Below are 18,289 nucleotides of genomic sequence, written 5' to 3'. Positions count from 1 at the left end.
AAGAGAACGCTAGGATCACATTAGCCGATATCCAGTATTGCTACACTATGTGTGGCCTCAAAAAAGACACCGGCTACGTTTACTACTTCAAGCTGAGGTCCACCGAATACAAAATTGTCGCCGACCTCCCTGACTCCAACAAGGGAGATGGGGATGATTATTTCATTACTTCGGGGAACTGGGAGTTCGCCCCAGATGAAGACCTCCATCTCTTCCCTCTCCTTCGATCAGTCTTTGTAGAGGGCAATGGTAAGAGCCCTGCATTCATATCTTCTTGTTTTTTAAAGTCTTTCATACTTTATCTATTTCTTAGTGTTTGTTTTTCTTGCAACTGTTCCTAAGCCACCAAAGAACTTTCGTCAATCCTTCGTTCCTAGCAAGGATTTGAACAGACTCTTAGACCTACCAGTTCATAAACGAACGGCGCCTCTGCTTCTCAATTTTATTCCAACGTACAAGTCAGTTTTGCCCGACGTCCCTAGAAGGAAGAAGAAAAGCCTTTCTCCACCTTCTGCTACAACGTCACAGACCGCATCCACATCTCGGACAGACCAAGGGTCAACCTCTGATCCAGCCGAGCAACCGTCAACTTCGGCTCCATACTTGATTCCAATATCCCAACGCCACCGTCGACGCCGATCAGTTTCTACTACCGAGATGGGTCGCCCTAAACCAGTTGCAAAAAATCTCATGGCCAGCATCCCTTCTGATGTTGATGCACAACCAACACAAACCCTGCCTCCACCAAAGCCGAAAAGAATAAAAAAGGCTCAGCAAAAGGCTAAAGTTACTCAAATTGAGTCTGAGGATGCTCTGCCAATCTCCAAGTTGGCTGAGAGCAACAAATCTCAACCCTCTGTTGGGAAGAGGAGCTCTGAAGCTCAACCATCCGAATCGCCCAAATCAAAAAAGCCGAGGTCATCTTCTGCAACAACCTCGGGGTCTAAGAAACCTGCTGCCCCGTGGGCCCCTGAAATTACCTTGGAAAATAAGCCAGTCATGGCCAACGATAGCGCCGATGATATAAATGTCGACGTTGTGCTCAGTACTGCTCTGCTTCTTCCAAGCGATCTGGAGCGAAACGTCGGGTTCAGCGAGTATGAAAACTATGCCTTGATACTTCAGCGTTCCGTTCAAGTAAGTGTCTTTCATCTGGCACTTTTTTCCTTCTTTTTCATACTTAGAAATTTTCTAATAACTTTCGTTTTGTTCAATTTCAAGCCATTCAGCATGCTCATTCCTTCTCAATTCAATTTTTTGAGAACCGGGAGAAATTGGCTGAGATGAAGAGGGAGTTCTCTTCTCTTCAAAAGACCAATAAAGGTTTACAGCAAAAAATGAAGAAGTTAGAAGACCAGGCCGAGGCCGCCATTAAGGCCCAAACCGATGCCGAAGAAAAAGCCGAATCTGCCGAGGCCATTAAGAAGGTCTCTGAGGCCCAAAAAAGAGAGGCCAAGGAAAAGATGGAGCAGGCCCAAAAAGAGCTTCAAGAGGCATTGGCCACGAAAGAAGCCGAAATCAAGGATGCCGACGAGAAGGCATATGCTCAAGGTATGGCCGACGTCACGGAGGCTTATGAAATTCAAGTGAAGCAGGCATGCAACAAGGGTTTCACCCTTGGTTGGATGTCTCTTCTAAAGAAGCTTAATGTCCCCGAGGACTCGCCCTTCAGAAATGCCGACCTCATTCCTCTCCCATTCCCTCCAGCCCCAACTCCAACTCTTGCTCAATTTGGAAGTGATTCTGAATCTGAGGAGGAGATTTTGGTGAGGAAGCTAAAAGATACTGCTGGGGTCAAGTCCTCTCCTCAAAATGAGCAAGTCCTAGACTTGACTCAAGATGAGGAAGGTGATGAGATTCCTGAAGACGCTGCTCCTGAGAAGGCATCAGCCGATGTCACCATTGCTGATAAGAGCCTTGACGAAACCTTACAAGATATTGATGCTGAACTTGCAGCGGAGAAGGCGGCCGAGGTGACTCCTCAACAATCTTCTGAGGTCCCAACCCAGCTCACTGCCGACGCTGAGGAATCTTAGTTTTCGTGTCTTTTCTTTTGTACTTTGTTTTTCTTTTGTGGGAACAATTGTAAGCTTTTGGCCGACGTGCCTTTTCTAAATATTAATACAACTTTCCTTTTCTGAGTGCTTGTACCTTTGTCTTTTCTTGGCTGTTTTTGCATGATTCTATAATTAGAATATTCTGCATGTCTTTCACATACGCTTCCTTCTTTGTTCAATCTTCTCGGGGTGACACACCTCAGATAGACAAACTTCTTGGTTTAACTTAACTTGTAAACTTTTAACAAGTGTTGAACATCATACTGGTTTAACTCAACTTGTAAATTGCTACAAATTTCAACATGTGTTTAAATAATAATCTGGGTTTAACTTCAACTTGTAAATTGTCTACAAATTTTAACAAGTGTTAAACAATGATTTCGGTTTAACTTCACTTGTAAATTGTCCACAAATTTCAACAAGTGTTAAGCAGTGATTTCGGTTTAACTTAACTTGTAAATTGTCCACAAATTTCAACAAGTATTAAACAATGATTTCGGCTTAATTTCAACTTGTAAATTGTCCACACATTTCAACAAGTGTTAAGCAATGATTTCGGTTTAACTTAACTTGTAAATTGTCCACAAATTTCAACAAGTGTTAAACAATGATTTCTGCTTAACTTTAACTTGTAAATTGTCCACAAATTTCAACAAGTGTTAAGCAATGATTTCGGTTTAACTTAACTTGTAAATTGTCCACAAATTTCAGCAAGTGTTAAACAATGATTTCGGCTTAACTTCAACTTGTAAATTGTCCACAAATTTCAACAAGTGTTAAACATATTCTTCTTCTCTCTGCCCCCTAATGTGAACTTGAGTTCCACTTGGGTTCTCATTATGCATGTATTCTGGAGACAATGTCAAGTATCTTGAAAAGAGAACTGAATCTTTATTTATTTACTTCGGCAAATGGCAAAGGAACAAAGAAATTCTAATGATAGAAAAAATTCAAATTACAAGTGTTCCAAGGTCTTGGCAACTCTTTGCCCTCATTATCTTCAAGCCGATATGCCCCATTTCCCAGTACCGAGATAATTCTGTAAGGTCCTTCCCAATTTGGGCCAAGCTTGCCCTCTCTGGGATCCTTCTTATTGCTGATGACTTTTCTTAGGACGAGGTCACCAATCTGAAATTCTCTTGGATTGACCTTTTTGTTATAAGCTTTTGCAAGTTGCTGCTGGTATGCTGCGAGCTGGATTGCAGCTTTCTCTCTTCTTTCTTCTAAGAGATCCAGATCTCGGGCTAAGAGTACATCATTAGTCCCGTTTTCTACTCCCTGGGTTCTGATTCCTGGGATGCCGATTTCCAGCGGAATGACTGCTTCTGTGCCATAAGCCATGGCCAAGGGGGATTCCCCTGTTGATCTTCTCGGCGTAGTCCGATATGCCCAGAGTACATTGGGCAATTCGTCTACCCACTTGCCTTTTGCTGCCTATAGCCTCTTCTTTATCCCATCCAAAATTACTTTGTTGGATGCTTCTGCTTGTCCATTGCTTTGTGGAAAGCTTGGGGTTGAAAAATAGTTCTTGATCTTGAACTTTGCATAGAAGTTCTTGATTAGTTTACTGTCAAATTGAGTTCCATTGTCTGCAACAATTGCTCTGGGAATCCCAAATCTGGTGATAATGTTTTTCCAAATGAAGTTCTTCACATCCACATCTCGGATCTTGGCAAGGGGTTCAGCTTCTATCCATTTTGTGAAGTAGTTCGTTGCTACCAGCAAGTACTTTCTTTGTCCAGTTGCTTGGGGTAATTGCCCAACGAGATCCATGCCCCATTGGGCAAATGGCCAAGGACTGGATACAGGGTTCAGGTCAGCAGCTGGCTGGTGTATCAAAGGTGCAAACCTTTGGCATTGTTCACACTTCTTCACGTAGGCTTCTGCATCTTTTTGCATGTAAGGCCACCAATACCCCTGGGTAATGGCCCTGTGAGCTAGTGATCTGCCCCTAGCGTGGCTTCCACAAATTCCTTCATGGATTTCATATAAAAAATCTTCAACCTACAAAGGGTGCACGCACCTTAAAAGGGGTCCAGTAAAGGATCTTCTGTAGAGGTGTCCCTCTGCTGTTAGAATGAATCTTGCCGACTTCAATCTGATCTTGTGTGCCTCCTTGCGGTCATCTGGCAACTTTCCTTCTTTTAGAAACGCAACAATTGCGTCCATCTAGCTTGGTCCCATGTCTACGCACATTGCTTCATGCTCTGTGGTTTCTGGTTCAATGCTCGGGCCCGACAGGTAGTCAATCATTATTGTCCTTGCTTTTCCAGGTTGTACTGCACTAGATAAGTTGGCCAACGCATCGGCGTGGCTGTTATCATCTCGGCTTACCTGAAGTAGTTGGCAATTCTGAAACAAGGCTGACAGTCTGATGACTACCTTTGCGTAGGCCGACATTCGTTCATCTCGGGCTGCAAACTCGCCTATTGTCTGGTTAACTATCAGTTGTGAATCACAAAAAACTATTACCTTATCTGCTTACACTGCTGCTACCAACTTCAGTCCTGCAATGAGTGCTTCATACTCTGCTTCATTGTTTGAGGCCTTGAACCCCAAACGAATTGACTGTTCTAGTACTTGCCCATCTGAGGATATCAATACTACTCCTGCCCCCGCTCCCTGTCGGTTTGAACTCCCATCAACGAACAGTCGAAAGGAGTCACTGATGTAGATGCTGCAGGGTCTGAGTTTCTCTTCTTTTTTTTGTTCTTTTGCCTTTGCCTGGGCTTTTCCTTGCTTGTCTGGACATCGTTCATCTTGGCTCGACGGAGCCCGATGTTCGATGGAACTTGGCATGAACTTGGCCACGAAGTCCGCCAGAACCTGGCCTTTAATTGTTGTCATTGGCCTGTACTCCAGGTCATACTGGCCTAAGATGACTGCCCATCTGGCTATTCTTCCTGTCAGGTCTCCTTGCTACAGTAAGGACTTCAAGGGGTGCTCTGTTAGCACCACAATTTTATGGGTCTGGAAGTAATGGTTCAACTTCTTTGAAGCCATTACTAAAGCTAGTGCCAATTTCTCTAAGGGTAGATACCTCGTTTCTGCATCGGCTAGGGTTTTGCTTATATAGTAAATAGTCTTTTGCTCCCCTTTTTCTTCTCGGATTAGCACTGCACTTATTGCATGTTCTGAAACAGCTAAGTATAGGAACAGCTCCTCCCCAGGTTCTGGATTTGAAAGAACTGAAGCTGTGGTCAAGTACTTCTTCAGGTCGGCCAAAGTGACTTCGCATTCTTCTGTCCACAGGAAGTCTGTGGCTTTTTTTACCAAGTTGAAGAAAGGTCTGCACTTATTTGAGCTTCTACTAATGAATCTGTTCAGGGCTGTGGCCCTTCTAGTTAGCATCTGCACCTGTTTTGCCGACGTCGAGCTCTTCAACTCTAGGATGGTCTTGATTTGATCTGGGCTGGCCTCGATGCCCCTTCTAGTCACCAGGTATCCTAAAAACTTACCAGATTCAACTCCAAATGCACACTTCGATGCATTGAGTCGGAGCCGATATGTTTTAAGGATTTCAAAGACTGCTTTTAGACCGACGAGGTGACCTTCAGGCTCCTTGGTCTTAACGGCCATGTCGTCGATGTAGACTTCTACTGTTCGGCCGATCAGGTGTTTGAACATTTTGGTTACCAGCCTTTGGTAAGTTGCTCCTGCATTTTTCAACCCGAAAGACATTACTCTGTAACAGTACAGGCCTTTTGGGGTGATGAATGCGGTCTTCTCGTCGTCTGGGGGGTACATAGCTATCTGGTGGTACCCCCTGTAGGCGTCTAGGAAGCTCATTCTTCCATGCCCTGAAGTGGCATCTACTAGCTGGTCAATCTTAGGTAGAGGAAATCTTTCTTTGGAACAGGCTTTGTTGAGGCTGGCGAAGTCTACGCAGACCCTCCATTTACCGTTCTTCTTTTTTACCACCACTGTATTGGATAGCCATGTCGGGTAGTGTACTTCTCTAATGGCCCTGGCCTCCAGAAGTCTGTCTACTTCTTCCTCTACTGCTTCGATGTGCATCAACATCGGTCTTCTGGCTCATTGAATTACAGGTTTGACGGACCTGTCAACATTCAGTTTGTGGCAAGTGACCTCCGGGTCAATGCCAGGCATTTCGTAAGGTGTCCAAGCAAACACCTCAATATTTGCTCTCAAAAAAATTTCCAACTCTTTTTCCTCTTCTTCGGCTAAGCCCGAGCCGAGAAGAAAAAAGCGTTCTTCATCCCCGTTCTGGACGTGGATTTTCTTCAGTGCCTCTTCACTCTTCTTGGCTGGCTCCTTGCCGACGTCTTCTAGGACTTCCACGGCTTCATCTTCAATTTCTGCCTTTTTTGGCTCTCGTATGCTGCAGGTAGATTTCATTGCTGCCATGGAGCAATTCTTTGCCTGCAGTTGATCGCCTCTGACTTCCTCTATCCCATGCTCTGTTGGGAATCGCAATAGTTGATGCAATGTTGAGGGAACTGCCCCCATTGCATGCAACCATGGCCTTCCCAAGATGATGTTGTAAAGGAAGGGTGTGTCGATGATGGTGAATTCTGTCTTGATCTTCCTGGTGCCAGCCTGCACCTCTAAGCTTACTGCTCCCAGTGGCCATGTCGGCTTTCCATTGAACCCAACCATTGAGCCATTGGATTGTTCCATATCATCTGGGTGAAGGCCTAGCTCCTTGTAACATCGGACGTACATGATGTCACAGGAGCTGCCTTGGTCAATCAGGATGCGTCTCACTTGGCACTCCCCAACTTGGAGGGATATTACCAAGGCATCATTATGTGGATGCTGGACCATCTCTAGGTCGACTTCAGTAAAGGTTATCATTGGTCCCTGGCACTCTTCTACCCGATGTCTTTTCTCCCCGACTTGGTAGACATGTTGTAGGTGTTTTACCTTCTGGGTCTCTCCTCAGATTTCGTTTTCGTTAACCTTCGAGTGGATTACGTTGATTACCCAAGGTCCTTCTGCCTGTGGTTGCTGTGCTGGGGGAGGTGGGGCTGCTGGTGCTTGAGGCAATCTTGCCCATTCTTCCCTTGTCCTGGTCTCATCGACAAGGTCTCTCAGATGTCCTTGTCTCACCAGGTCTTCCAAATGTGTTTTCAGGGCTCTATAACCCTGAGTTGTATGCCTATTTTCATTGTGGTAGGCACAATGCCTGCTAATGTTTCTTCCCATGAACTCTCCTGGAGTCCTCTCTGGTGTTCTGAAATAGGGTTGATTCCGAATTTGGTCCAGGACTTTGTAAATCGGGATTCGGAACGCAGTTGTTACTGCCTGTATGGCCCTTAGTTCTGCTTCTTGTTTGCTCGCTCCATTGTCACCTCGGCCTCGCTTCGGCGAGCCGTTTCCTTTCTCTTGTTTTATCTCCTTAGCCCCCAACGTGTCTTCTTCGGCTCTAGCATACTTTTCGATTCTTGCCATGAGCTCTTCCATTCTTTTTGGCAATGTCTTTGCCAAAGACTTTCGTAGTGGACAGTTGTCTTTCAAGCCGTTCTTGAAAGATACGACTGCCACCTCTTGATTACATTCGGGTATTCGATTGAACATCTCATAGTATCTTTTTGCATAGGTCCTAAGTCCTTCATCCTTGCTGATCTGTAGAGCCATCAATGCGTCCACCCTTAATGGCTGCAGTTTGTTTGTCACGAACCTGGCCACAAATATCTCGGCCAGGCCTTCCCAAGTCTTCACGCTTCCCTTCGGTCATTTGTGGAACCAATCTGATGCAATCTCCCCGAAGGATGAGGGGAACACTTTGCAGAGCAACGGCTCGTTCCCAGTATACAATGCCATTGAATTCAAATATAGTCCAACGTGGAAGTTGGGGTCTGACTTACCATCGTATATTGAAAACTCGGCATATGAATCGCTTCGGTGCCTCAAATCTGTCTAATTCCACCGAGAATGGTGTCCTCGGCTTATCTGGGGAGGTTACCTCGCCTTCGGCATTCTGTTGCTTCCTCTTGAGGTAATCTTTTAAGTCTTCTTTGCTCCGCCCAGGAGCTCGGCTATCTTTCAACTTCAATCTTTTCGGTATACTACTTTCGGCCTCGTGGTGAGCCATTTTCGACCCTTCTCCATGAGTTGTGTCGAAGCACAGCGCCTGCCCCTGAACATGCCAATGTCCTTTGGGGTCTGCCTCTTTTGTGCAATGCGTCCTCCGTGATTCTTCTCTTCTTGATTCTCTTCGTTCGACTTCCCTAGAAGGTCGATGAGAGTATCTTTCGCTCCCGTTGTGCTGAGGGGCTATGGGGATTGTTTTCTGCCCTCCCTTCTGGGCATTGGCCGCTGGAATCGACGTGTCTTGCAGCGCGTACGGCGGCTGTATGACGTTATTTTGCATCATGAAATTGACGACCGACTTCAGGTCTGCCAATTTGTTTGCCATCTCTTTTACCTCTTCGTCCCTCCGTAGGCACCTATCCTTCCAAACCTGGAGGTCGTCCTCGTTGTAGTACCTGCTTTGATCAGGTTTCTTTGGTGCGTCGTCAGTCTGGCCGACATCTTTCGCTCCATGATTCTGGTCATGAGTTTCTGCATTGCATTTGTCTCCTGTGATATCAAGGTCAATAGGTCTCCCACTCCCAGCAGGAGTGTCGTCCCTAATCTTTTCCTTCTGTCTGTTACTGGCCATCTATTCTACTTTCTTTCCCACAGACGGCGCCAAATTGTGTGGGTGATTTTCTGATCACACTGTCCAACTCAGTATTCAGCTAGAGAATACTGGCAGAATAGATGACACCTGGCTAACCTATAACAGAAAGAGAAGATTCCGGTGGTGGTTTGTCCACCCGGGGACACTCTGACGATCAAGTCAGTATATCTCTCAAAGATAATCAATAGTTCTTAACTCACTAGACAGAATATATATTGCGTACCTTAGACCCATGGGGTGCCTCTCTTTTATAGATACCTCAATCCTAATCCCAATAGAAGCCTGACTTCTATGGATTCCTATTCAGTACTTACTTTGGACTCCTCAAGAGATAAAGAAAAACTCTCTAAGAGCTTTATCCTTATCTTGACTAAGTCTCTTCTTTATTCTAGGACTCTTGTCCCTTATCTGTTATCCCTTATCTCGGATTCCGATATCTTCGGAGATAACCTCGGCCTAACCGAAATGACCTCAGCATAATGACCATGACACGTGGCACCTCGGCTGACACGTCGGCATCACATTGCCACGTGTTGGTACTTAGAAAACATATCCCCACATTTATATATGGTACAATTTTTTTAAAGTTATGAACAACCATAAATGAACTCACTTGATTTAAAGGTAAATTCACAATGATGTTACATCCCTTTATTTATCATTCCTAAATAATTCCTGATAATATGACATTGATGCTAGACTGAAATATTTGATAAATCAAAATTTAGACTTTATCAAATACATTATTAGAAATGATTTTAAAAGTAAGTGTTTCAATCATTTTTGTTTTACATATTCCAAGAGTACTTGAAATTCAACAATGCTTTGCTTGACGAAGAAGCCTTCATGAAAGAAAACCTTGAGGAAGTTTGTTGGTATGTTGTCAGAGAGCACTTTCATGGGAGAAGTTATTTGTTGCTCTTGCAGCACAGTTACACAGTATTTCAGTTGTGCTCTGATTGATTGGTAGAGAGAGTAAGATTTACGATTTTATGTTAAATGATTGAGAAGTATAAGAAAATATGAAAATTTGTGATTAGTAAGAGATATGATTAGGTAATGTCTTTAAATCAATCAATAATTTTTCTTTTTATGGGTCTACAAACTAATTTTAAAAAGAGAAAGGCAAAGCGAAAGTGAAAGTGAAAGTGAAAAGTACAGTAGGGAGAGAAAGAAACAGAACTGAACACTCAATATCCGGGGTAATGAGATAAGAAAGTATATCAATTGATGATGTGATATAATTTAAAATATTTTTGATATTTGTAATTTGTATAATTTGTGGGGTCAATAATAATGTCATAACTACTGTTGGTACATTAGTTAGTACATTAGTTGATATATGTAACACCACCGAATTTGAAAATATCATAACTTGTGTATGATATAATATTTTTAAAGTTATGAACAATCGTAAATGAACTCACTTGGTTAAAGGTAAATCCACTTTAACAATGTTACATCCTTTTATTTAGGGTAAATTATAAATACATCTTTTGAGATTTACTTAAATTACAAATTATCCCTTGTGGTTCTAAAAATTATATTATGCCTCCTAAGATTTCTAATTTCATAATAAATAGGTCATTTTGTTAATAAATCATCAAGTTAATTAACAGTTTTTAATAATATTAAAATTTTATTTCAATTAATAATTCAAATAATTTTATTATTGTATAGGTAAACAGTTAGAAATCTCACTTTTTCAATTAATTTTCTTAAATAAAAAATTCTGACATTGAGGTATTTATAATTTTTTAAATCACAAGGAACAATTCGTGTTTTAAGTAAATCTCAGGGGATGCATTTGTAATTTATCTTTTTATTTATTACTCTTAAATAATTCCTAATAATGTGACATTAATGTTAGACTGGAATATTTAATAAATCAAAATTTGAAACTTGTACATTATTAGAAATAATTTTAAAAGTAAAGCCCTGTTTGTCATAACGTAAAAAAAAAGTTAAAAAGTCACTATTCTATTTAGGTCACGTCATTTTATTTAAATCACATTATCTCTTCATTATATCACTTCAAATCCAACCATATCTAACTTATATTTCATAAAAAATCAAAAAATATATTTATTTACGTTATTCCAAATCACCACAAGTGTCTCAATGAATTTGGATCCTCGACCGCCCTTCTGGGCGGCCGTTCCCCGCAGCCCCCCCCCCAAAACGACGTCGTTTTGGGGGTTTTTCGTTTTTTTTTTTTTTTTTTTCGCAGAACCAGAGCAGAGCAGAGCAGAGGGGAGGGGAGCTCGCCGGATTTTGAGCTCGCCGTCGCAGGTCGTCGAGCTCGCCAGCCGTCCGATCGTCGCCCGATCGGCCGTCGCCTCCGCCCGATCGGCCGTCGCCTCCGCCTCCGCCTCCGCCTCCGCCTCCGCCTCCGGCCCGCTTCTGCCTCCTCCTCCTCCTCCCCGGTGATTATGGCCCCCTCCAGTCCGGCCACCGGCGGCTCCATCGTTTTCTCCCTTCCTCTCTCTCTCCTTCCCCTCCCCTCCCCCTCTCTCTCTCTCCCTCCCCTCCCCTCCCCTCCCTCTGGTTCTGTTTTCGAACAGGAAGAAGAAAAAAAAAAAAAAATCAAAAAAAATCTCAAAACGACGTCGTTTTAGGGGGCTGCTGGAACGACCGCCGAAAAGGGTGGCCGAAAATCCGGACTCGTGTTTCAATCTCTTTTGTTTTACATATTTCCAAGAGCACTTGAAGGGAATCCAATAATGCTTTGCTTTACGAAGAAGCATTCATGAAAGAAAACCTTCAGGAAGTTTGTTGGTATATTGTCAGAGAGCACTTTTATGGGAGAAGTTACACATTTCAGTGTTTTGATGGATAGAGAGAGTAAGGTTAGATTTGGTAATTTTTTTAAAAAATTAAAAAATTAAGAAAAAGCCATATCATCTCTTTTTTATATCATCTTAAATTTAATTATATTTTTATAAATAGTAAAAAAATGTATTTATTTAAAACATTTTAAATAACCTTTAAAATTTATAATTTTATATTAAATGACTGACAAATATAAAAAAAATCTAAAAATTTGTGATTAGAGAGATATAGATCTTGTTTGGTTTGTGTTTCTGAAAAAAATTTGAGAAAAATTCTCTACAAATAAGTTTTCAAAAATAATTAAACCAAATAAATTTTTCTAAAAGTTTTTTCGAAAACTTATTTGGTTTACAAGTTTTTCAAACAAATTTCTCTTTCATACACATCAAATCAATCACTTTTTTCAAAACTCTCTCTCAAAATAATTTTTCAAAACATATTTTAAAAAAAAAACCAAATCAAATAAATTTTCGTACTTTTTATCTCAAAATATATTTTTCAAATATAAACCAAACAAGTCCATAGTCGCCTCACAAACTAATTTTAAAAAGAAAAAAGAGAAAAGAAAAATGAAAGTGAAAGTGAAAGTGAAAAGTAAAGCGCGGAGAGAGAGAGAGAGAGAGAGAGAGAACTGAACACTCAATGTCCGGGGCAGTTTGATGAGAAAGAGAGGAGAGGGAGAGAGAGCAGAGAGTAGTTTGCCCGGTGAGAGAGGGGTGAGAATTCTCTCCCCTTTACGTTTCAGGTTTTCTCTTTTCCCCCTTTTTTTTTTAAATAAATAAATATATATATATATATATATATATTTGTGAACAGTAGCTTCGCCCAAATTCTGATGTCTTCATGAAGCGCAGCTTTATTGTAATTATTAATAGAACGGATACTTTTCTTACTTTAGGGTTATTATATTATCGAGTTCTTGCCTAGAACATTTTCAAGATTTACCATCAAGAAGAGAGAGAGAGAGAGAGAGAGATATATATATATATATATATGGCGCTTGAACACTTCAGTCATGACCATCCATTGTTCCCAAGGACAGACTACATGGAGGAAGGTGTGAAAGTTCATTGCTACGGGTGTCGGCAACCCATCTCAGGTCTATCCTATGGTTGCACCAAATGCGAGTTTTTCTTGCACAAATCATGTGCAGAACTACCCCGGGAAATGACATATCATCCTGCTCACCCTGAACACCCCCTTACTCTCCTTTCAAAGCCACCTTATTCTTGCACGTGCGATGTTTGTAGAGAACAATGCGACCGATTCGTTTACAATTGCTTTCAATGCAAGTTCGATGTCGACATAAGGTGTGCTTTGGTGGTGTCCAATATTCAACAGAGGATTGAGCTCAAATGTCACCCACATCAGTTGATCCCCTTGGAAAAGTCAGCCACGTTCTTTTGTGATGCTTGCGGTGAAGAACACGGAGGCACCTCCTACTTATGTACCACCTGTGGATTCTGGGTCAGCCAGAAATGTGCTAATTCATTACCTAGCACCATTAAACTTGGTGATCATCACCACCCTCACCCTCTCACCCTCATCTATTCTATTCCATATACACATAATACACATCGACACGACGACTGCAGAATCTGTAACAAGCCATTGTACAGAAGAAATTGGCTTTATTATTGTTCCGACTCCAAATGCACATATTTTGTCCATGTAAACTGCGTTGCATCAAAGATGGAGCATTCCAAGCACGTCGTTAACCCTTCTGCCTTGCAACATTTTTCTTTTAACTTTCTGTGAATAATTTGATTTGATTATTATTATTATATCTTTTGATTACGCTCCAACCTTGGATATGTGGTTTCAGGGATTGCGAAGTTGAGACTGAACATAAGATCACGCTTAATTCGGGGAGAGCAACATCAAATATTGAGCTATCCAAGTTGATATTTGCCTGTTTGACTCTTATTTTTTGTTTTGGGTTAGTGATTTACTTTGATCACAAACTATTCATTTTTTTTGGTTTCAGGGATTGCGATGCAGAGATTGAAGTTGAAAATCGGATCACCTTGCCAGCCAATGATTCTGTTGATCTGAGAACTCTATTTGTCAATCACATCAAAGTAGTGGGGAAGTGTAAAGAAGCAACAGAGATTAGACATTTTAGTCATGAACACACTTTATATTTTTCTAACAAACAAATCGACCAGGAGTCACACTCTGAGAGCAACTCACCCCTCTTGAATGAGGTAGAGGATGAAGAAAAATGCAATGCGTGTTCTCGAAGAATCTCGGGCCCTTTTTACCATTGTGTTCAATGCAACTTTTTACTCCACGAGTATTGTGCAGAGTTACCCAGTACACTGCACCACCCATGTCACCCACAGCACACACTTTGCTTGACCACAAATTTTCGACCATATGTTTGTGGATGTTGCACCATATGGTGCAATTTGTTTAAATTCGGTTGTTCTGAATGCAAGTTCGTCCTTGATATTGGGTGTGCATCCCTACCGCGCACTATCAGACATGAAGCTCATAATCACACCCTTGCTCTAAGGCCAACGGGATTTGGTTGCAATGCATGTGATCATTGGGCTGCGTTTGGGTTTTTATGCGAGACTTGCAATTTCAATGTATGTCAAAGGTGTGTTCTTATGACACGTACGGTTAGGCACAGATACGATGAACATCCATTCACCCTAACCTACTCTCCTGTCAAAGACCAAACAAATGACAATGAGGAGTATATATGTGAAATCTGCGAGGAAGACATAGACCCAAAATATTGGTTCTATCATTGTGGCGATTGCGATCAATCTCTTCATATGAATTGCATCCGTCCTTTAGATCGGTATTTGAATGTAAAATATGGGATCACCTTTAACTTTAAAGGTCACCCGCACCTTCTCACTTTAGTTCGAACATGCAAGGACATTAACTCCCTATGCGCCTGCTGTGAGGAAGGTTTCGTAGATCCTAGTAAGGCCTATGAATGTGCGCCTTGTAATTTTTGGATTCACGTATCTTGTATGTTCATCGTTGCTAAATCAAATGAGTAAGGATCTTCTAGAGTTTTTTTTTTTTTTAAAGTTTCCTAGAGTGGTGCATTGTGTGGTTGAGATTTAATGACAAGTCACATCAATTTTTCAATATTAAATCTCAACCACACAATACACCACTTTAGGAAATTTTAAGAAAAAAACACTCTAGAGGATCCTTGGTGATATCAAATTTCGTTGTCTACCCCCTTTTTCCCACCCCTTTGACCCCCTCTCTTTCTCATTGGTTGGATTTTCTTTTTCTTTTTTTTTGTTTCCCTTGTCCTCCAATCACTGTGGGTGGTGGGGGTGGTGATTGGAGGGGGTCTCCATCGCTCCTCTATTATTTTAAAATTATAATCTTAGATATAATATAAATTATAAATATTTAAAATTTTTAAAATTATATTACATAATCATTTATTAATATATTAATTTTTTTTAAAAAAAGTATTAATATATTAATTAATATAGCAATAAATAGCATATTTGTTTTTGTATGCATGCACAAGTAGACAACGAAATTTGATAAAGATCAATTGGCACATTTTTCAGTTTAGTTGTGTTTGTTTTGTTGTTTCATTGATTGGGCCACTTTTTTTGTCGATGATCTAGTTATCAACGAAGGATTAGAAAAAGTAAACTCTTTTTTTGAAAATAATCAGTGTTTACATAATAAAGTGAATTTAGTTCAACTTGTTCATCTAGTAAAGCGAATTTTTTTTTTTTTAGTTCCAACAATGTTTATAAATTAACAAAAAAAATAAATAAAATTGAATGGTCCTTTTTAGGGGAAGTTATTGGTTAGTCTTAGAAGAATACCGTTATACGGTGTTTTGATTAATAGAGATGGTAAAACTTGTGAATTTACAATGAGTGATTGAAAAATATAAAAAAATATAATAAATTATAATTAATAAGGGATATGACCATGTGCGGTCATGGACTATTCAATAATTTTTCCATCTTTATAGTCACAAAAAAACCCCAAATTATGATTGAAGTCAAATGGCTCGTAATGTTAATCATTTCATGTGAACTAGTGCTTGGCATGCACAATGCACGAGATCAAAGAAATATTATGACCTTTTTTGACAGAGGAAAAAAAAAAACAGAAAAGAAAAGTCAACTTATTAATTTGTTTGGATCCTATTATTCTTTTATTTTTATTTTTATTGTACATTTTTTAAAAAATCTCAAAAAAAAAGCTAATAAGCTAACTTTTAACTACTTCTCAAAACAAGCCTATTTTAAAACAAAACGTTATTTATAAGGATTAGGCTTCTCTTATATCAGGATTTAAACATAAGAGAATTTGAGAGATCTGTGAAATTCATCATAAGTCTCGTTTCAATAATTCGAACAATTCACTTTTTAGGACTCGTTCAGTAATTCAGTAGAATATTCATGCAAAAAATTATTATAATTGGATATCGGTAGTTATACGTTTGAATCAAATCTATATTATAAAAAATTAATGATTATTCTTGAAATTATATTTATCGTCCATTGAGAGGAGAAAGATTATTCACCTTGTTTGGTTTTTATGGATTTTTTGAAAATTGAGTTTTTAATTTTTTGTGTTTTTCTTGCTTTTAGTGAATTTTTTTTTTTAATATTTTAAGTAAAATTTTTACTTTCTAGATATATATAACTTAGATGCACCTAAAATATAAATTATTTGTGAAAAAATATTTAAAATGTTTAATAAATACACAAGAATACAAAAATATACAAAATTTTGTATTTAATAAATTTTTTAAAGATTTTTTTTCTATAAATTATACTTTTTAAGTGTATCTAAGATAAGTATATCTAAAAAATAAAAATAAAAAAATTCCTAAGATATTAAAAATTTTGACTAAAAATACGTAAAACAAATAATTCAATTTTTTTTTCTCTATTGTTGGTTTAACCAAAGTAGGATGAGGGGCAAATTTCGGGTGTGCACACTAACCTCACAACGTCCACACCATTTAAGTCAAAGAATGCAGCTGTCAAGATTCGATTCCACACCCAAACTCTGGATACGATTTGTGCAGCACTTAGAGAGCTGTCCTAAGACCACTACATCAAACCCCTGGGAGTTGACATTGAAAAGTGAAAAATCCGAGATCTCAAAATTTATACCCAAAACCTTGCCAAAGTGCCGCAACCTATGAGTCAGAAAAATTAATGTATAATTTGATTCTCTTGCTTTCATGGCCTTCGTAATATTTGGAATTTCACAACTCCCAATTGAATTTTTTTTTTCTTTGGAAAATCATATAAAACACTAATTTATATATTATATAAGGATAATGAAGTTTCTAACTCACACGCCTTATGAAAATTTCAATATTTCAATCTTAATTTTCTAATTTTTTGATTTATATATAAATAAATAAAAAAAAACCTCAACGCTTATTGACTTCTCCCAAACTTTTTTGATTTCTCTCATACACACCTTTTTCAACTTCTCCCATACCTATTTAATTATTTTAGAAATAATAATTATCCCCTTTTCAACTTCTCCTATACCTATTTAATTATTTTGGAAATAATAATTATCCCTTAATTTATGGATTTCAAATAGAAAGATAACAAAAATATTTCATAATCTCTCCATTCTAATTTTTCTCATCAATTTCCAAAAGAAAATATTAAAACTTGTCTTCCTTTTCACTCTCTCAAAAAATCAGATAATATTTCCAAAAAAAATAATTAAAAATCAGATATACAAACAAATAAAATTAATAAATATGATTTTTATTTATTCAGTTAAAACTTTTTTTTTTTGCCTCTCAATATCCAATTATAAATTTTAAAAATCTTTAAATTCTATCTAAACAAATCTAATTTGAAAATATTTTACACCATCATACTTTAAATCAATAAAACTCACATGTCCATCACATATCTAACTCACGTCATAACTTACCTAAATAATAATAATTAAAAACAAATAGAAACCATAGATAAAACAAATAAATAAAAAAATAGAAACCCACAACTCTAACGTAATAAATTGAAAAAAAACAAACAAATAGAAACCACACAAAAGTAAAGAAGATAAGAATTTAGATATAGATCTCACAAAAATATGACAATATCTAAATTTAAATTATGATTTAATAATATAATTATCTATTTTTTTGATGTATATCTATCAAAATTTTAAATCACTTAATGGGACAAATTAATCAATTTTCAAGTCTTATTTAAAGAATAATCTTATTAGTCATTCCAACTCCTAAATTTCATGGGCACTGGCGGAGGAGCTGACGAATTAGGCGGTGCGGAGTCTAAGTTGTTGGGGGTAATATCCTACCACTCCATAAATTTATTTATTTTTTAATTTTATTTTTTTCCTATGTGATTCTCTTTCTCTGTTGTTGGTTTGGTTTTGGTTTCCATTTTAGTGAGATTTATGTGTTTGTTTACAGGTTTACATGGTGGAGAAAAATTATTGGTGATGATAGTTGCAATCAAAGTATTTATGCCCATTTTGTGCCAAGAATTTTGATCGAATTTTTTTTTTCAATGAAAATCGTAAAATTGAAATTAAAAATGGGATTGAATTTTTTATTTTTATTATCATTTAATTTTATAGAAAATGTGAAAATTTATTGTGAATTCAAGATTGTATTATAATATTAGATTTTTGTATAACTAGGTAAATTTAAAACTTTTAAATATCATTGTGTTTTTATCCTTTTTCTATTCTCTTATACCATTGCTGCTATTTATTAGTTTGTTAATCATAATTTAAT

General features: G+C 38.5%; 1 protein-coding gene and 1 long non-coding RNA gene across 3 annotated transcripts in view; one reads left to right on the top strand and one right to left on the bottom strand.

The window, feature by feature from the left end:
* LOC145808020 (uncharacterized) overlaps positions 1-18,289 on the bottom strand; it is a 112,032-nt gene that overhangs the window by 49,128 nt on the left and 44,615 nt on the right. The gene's annotated exons all lie outside the window — the stretch shown is intronic.
* On the top strand, positions 12,440-14,656 carry LOC114321489 (uncharacterized). Of its 2 annotated transcripts, XM_028268645.2 has the most exons (3): positions 12,440-13,244; positions 13,364-13,438; positions 13,526-14,654. In XM_028268645.2, exons 1-3 carry the CDS (start codon positions 12,532-12,534, stop codon positions 14,556-14,558), a joined length of 1,821 nt encoding a protein of 606 aa, XP_028124446.2. In that variant the 5' UTR covers positions 12,440-12,531; the 3' UTR covers positions 14,559-14,654. The 2 variants fall into 2 exon arrangements, with proteins under 2 accessions (XP_028124446.2, XP_082763488.1); XM_082907362.1 differs by having other exon boundaries at positions 12,449-13,244; positions 13,364-14,656.

Source organism: Camellia sinensis, chromosome 14, assembly GCF_055761805.1.
Source record: "Camellia sinensis isolate YWXY chromosome 14, ASM5576180v1, whole genome shotgun sequence".
NCBI classification, from domain to species: Eukaryota; Viridiplantae; Streptophyta; class Magnoliopsida; order Ericales; family Theaceae; genus Camellia; species Camellia sinensis.
The sequence above is the reverse complement of the archived record's forward strand: the minus strand, read 5'-3'. Positions and strand labels throughout refer to the sequence as shown.

What these genes read in the sequence shown, in the direction of transcription:
- LOC114321489 (XM_082907362.1), top strand. Translation starts at nt 12,532, where the DNA reads ATGGCGCTTGAACACTTCAGTCATGACCATCCATTGTTCCCAAGGACA. An exon ending in TCAAAGATGGAGCATTCCAA is followed by an intron (nt 13,245 to 13,363) that starts GCACGTCGTTAA and finishes ATGTGGTTTCAG; the next exon opens with GGATTGCGAAGTTGAGACTG.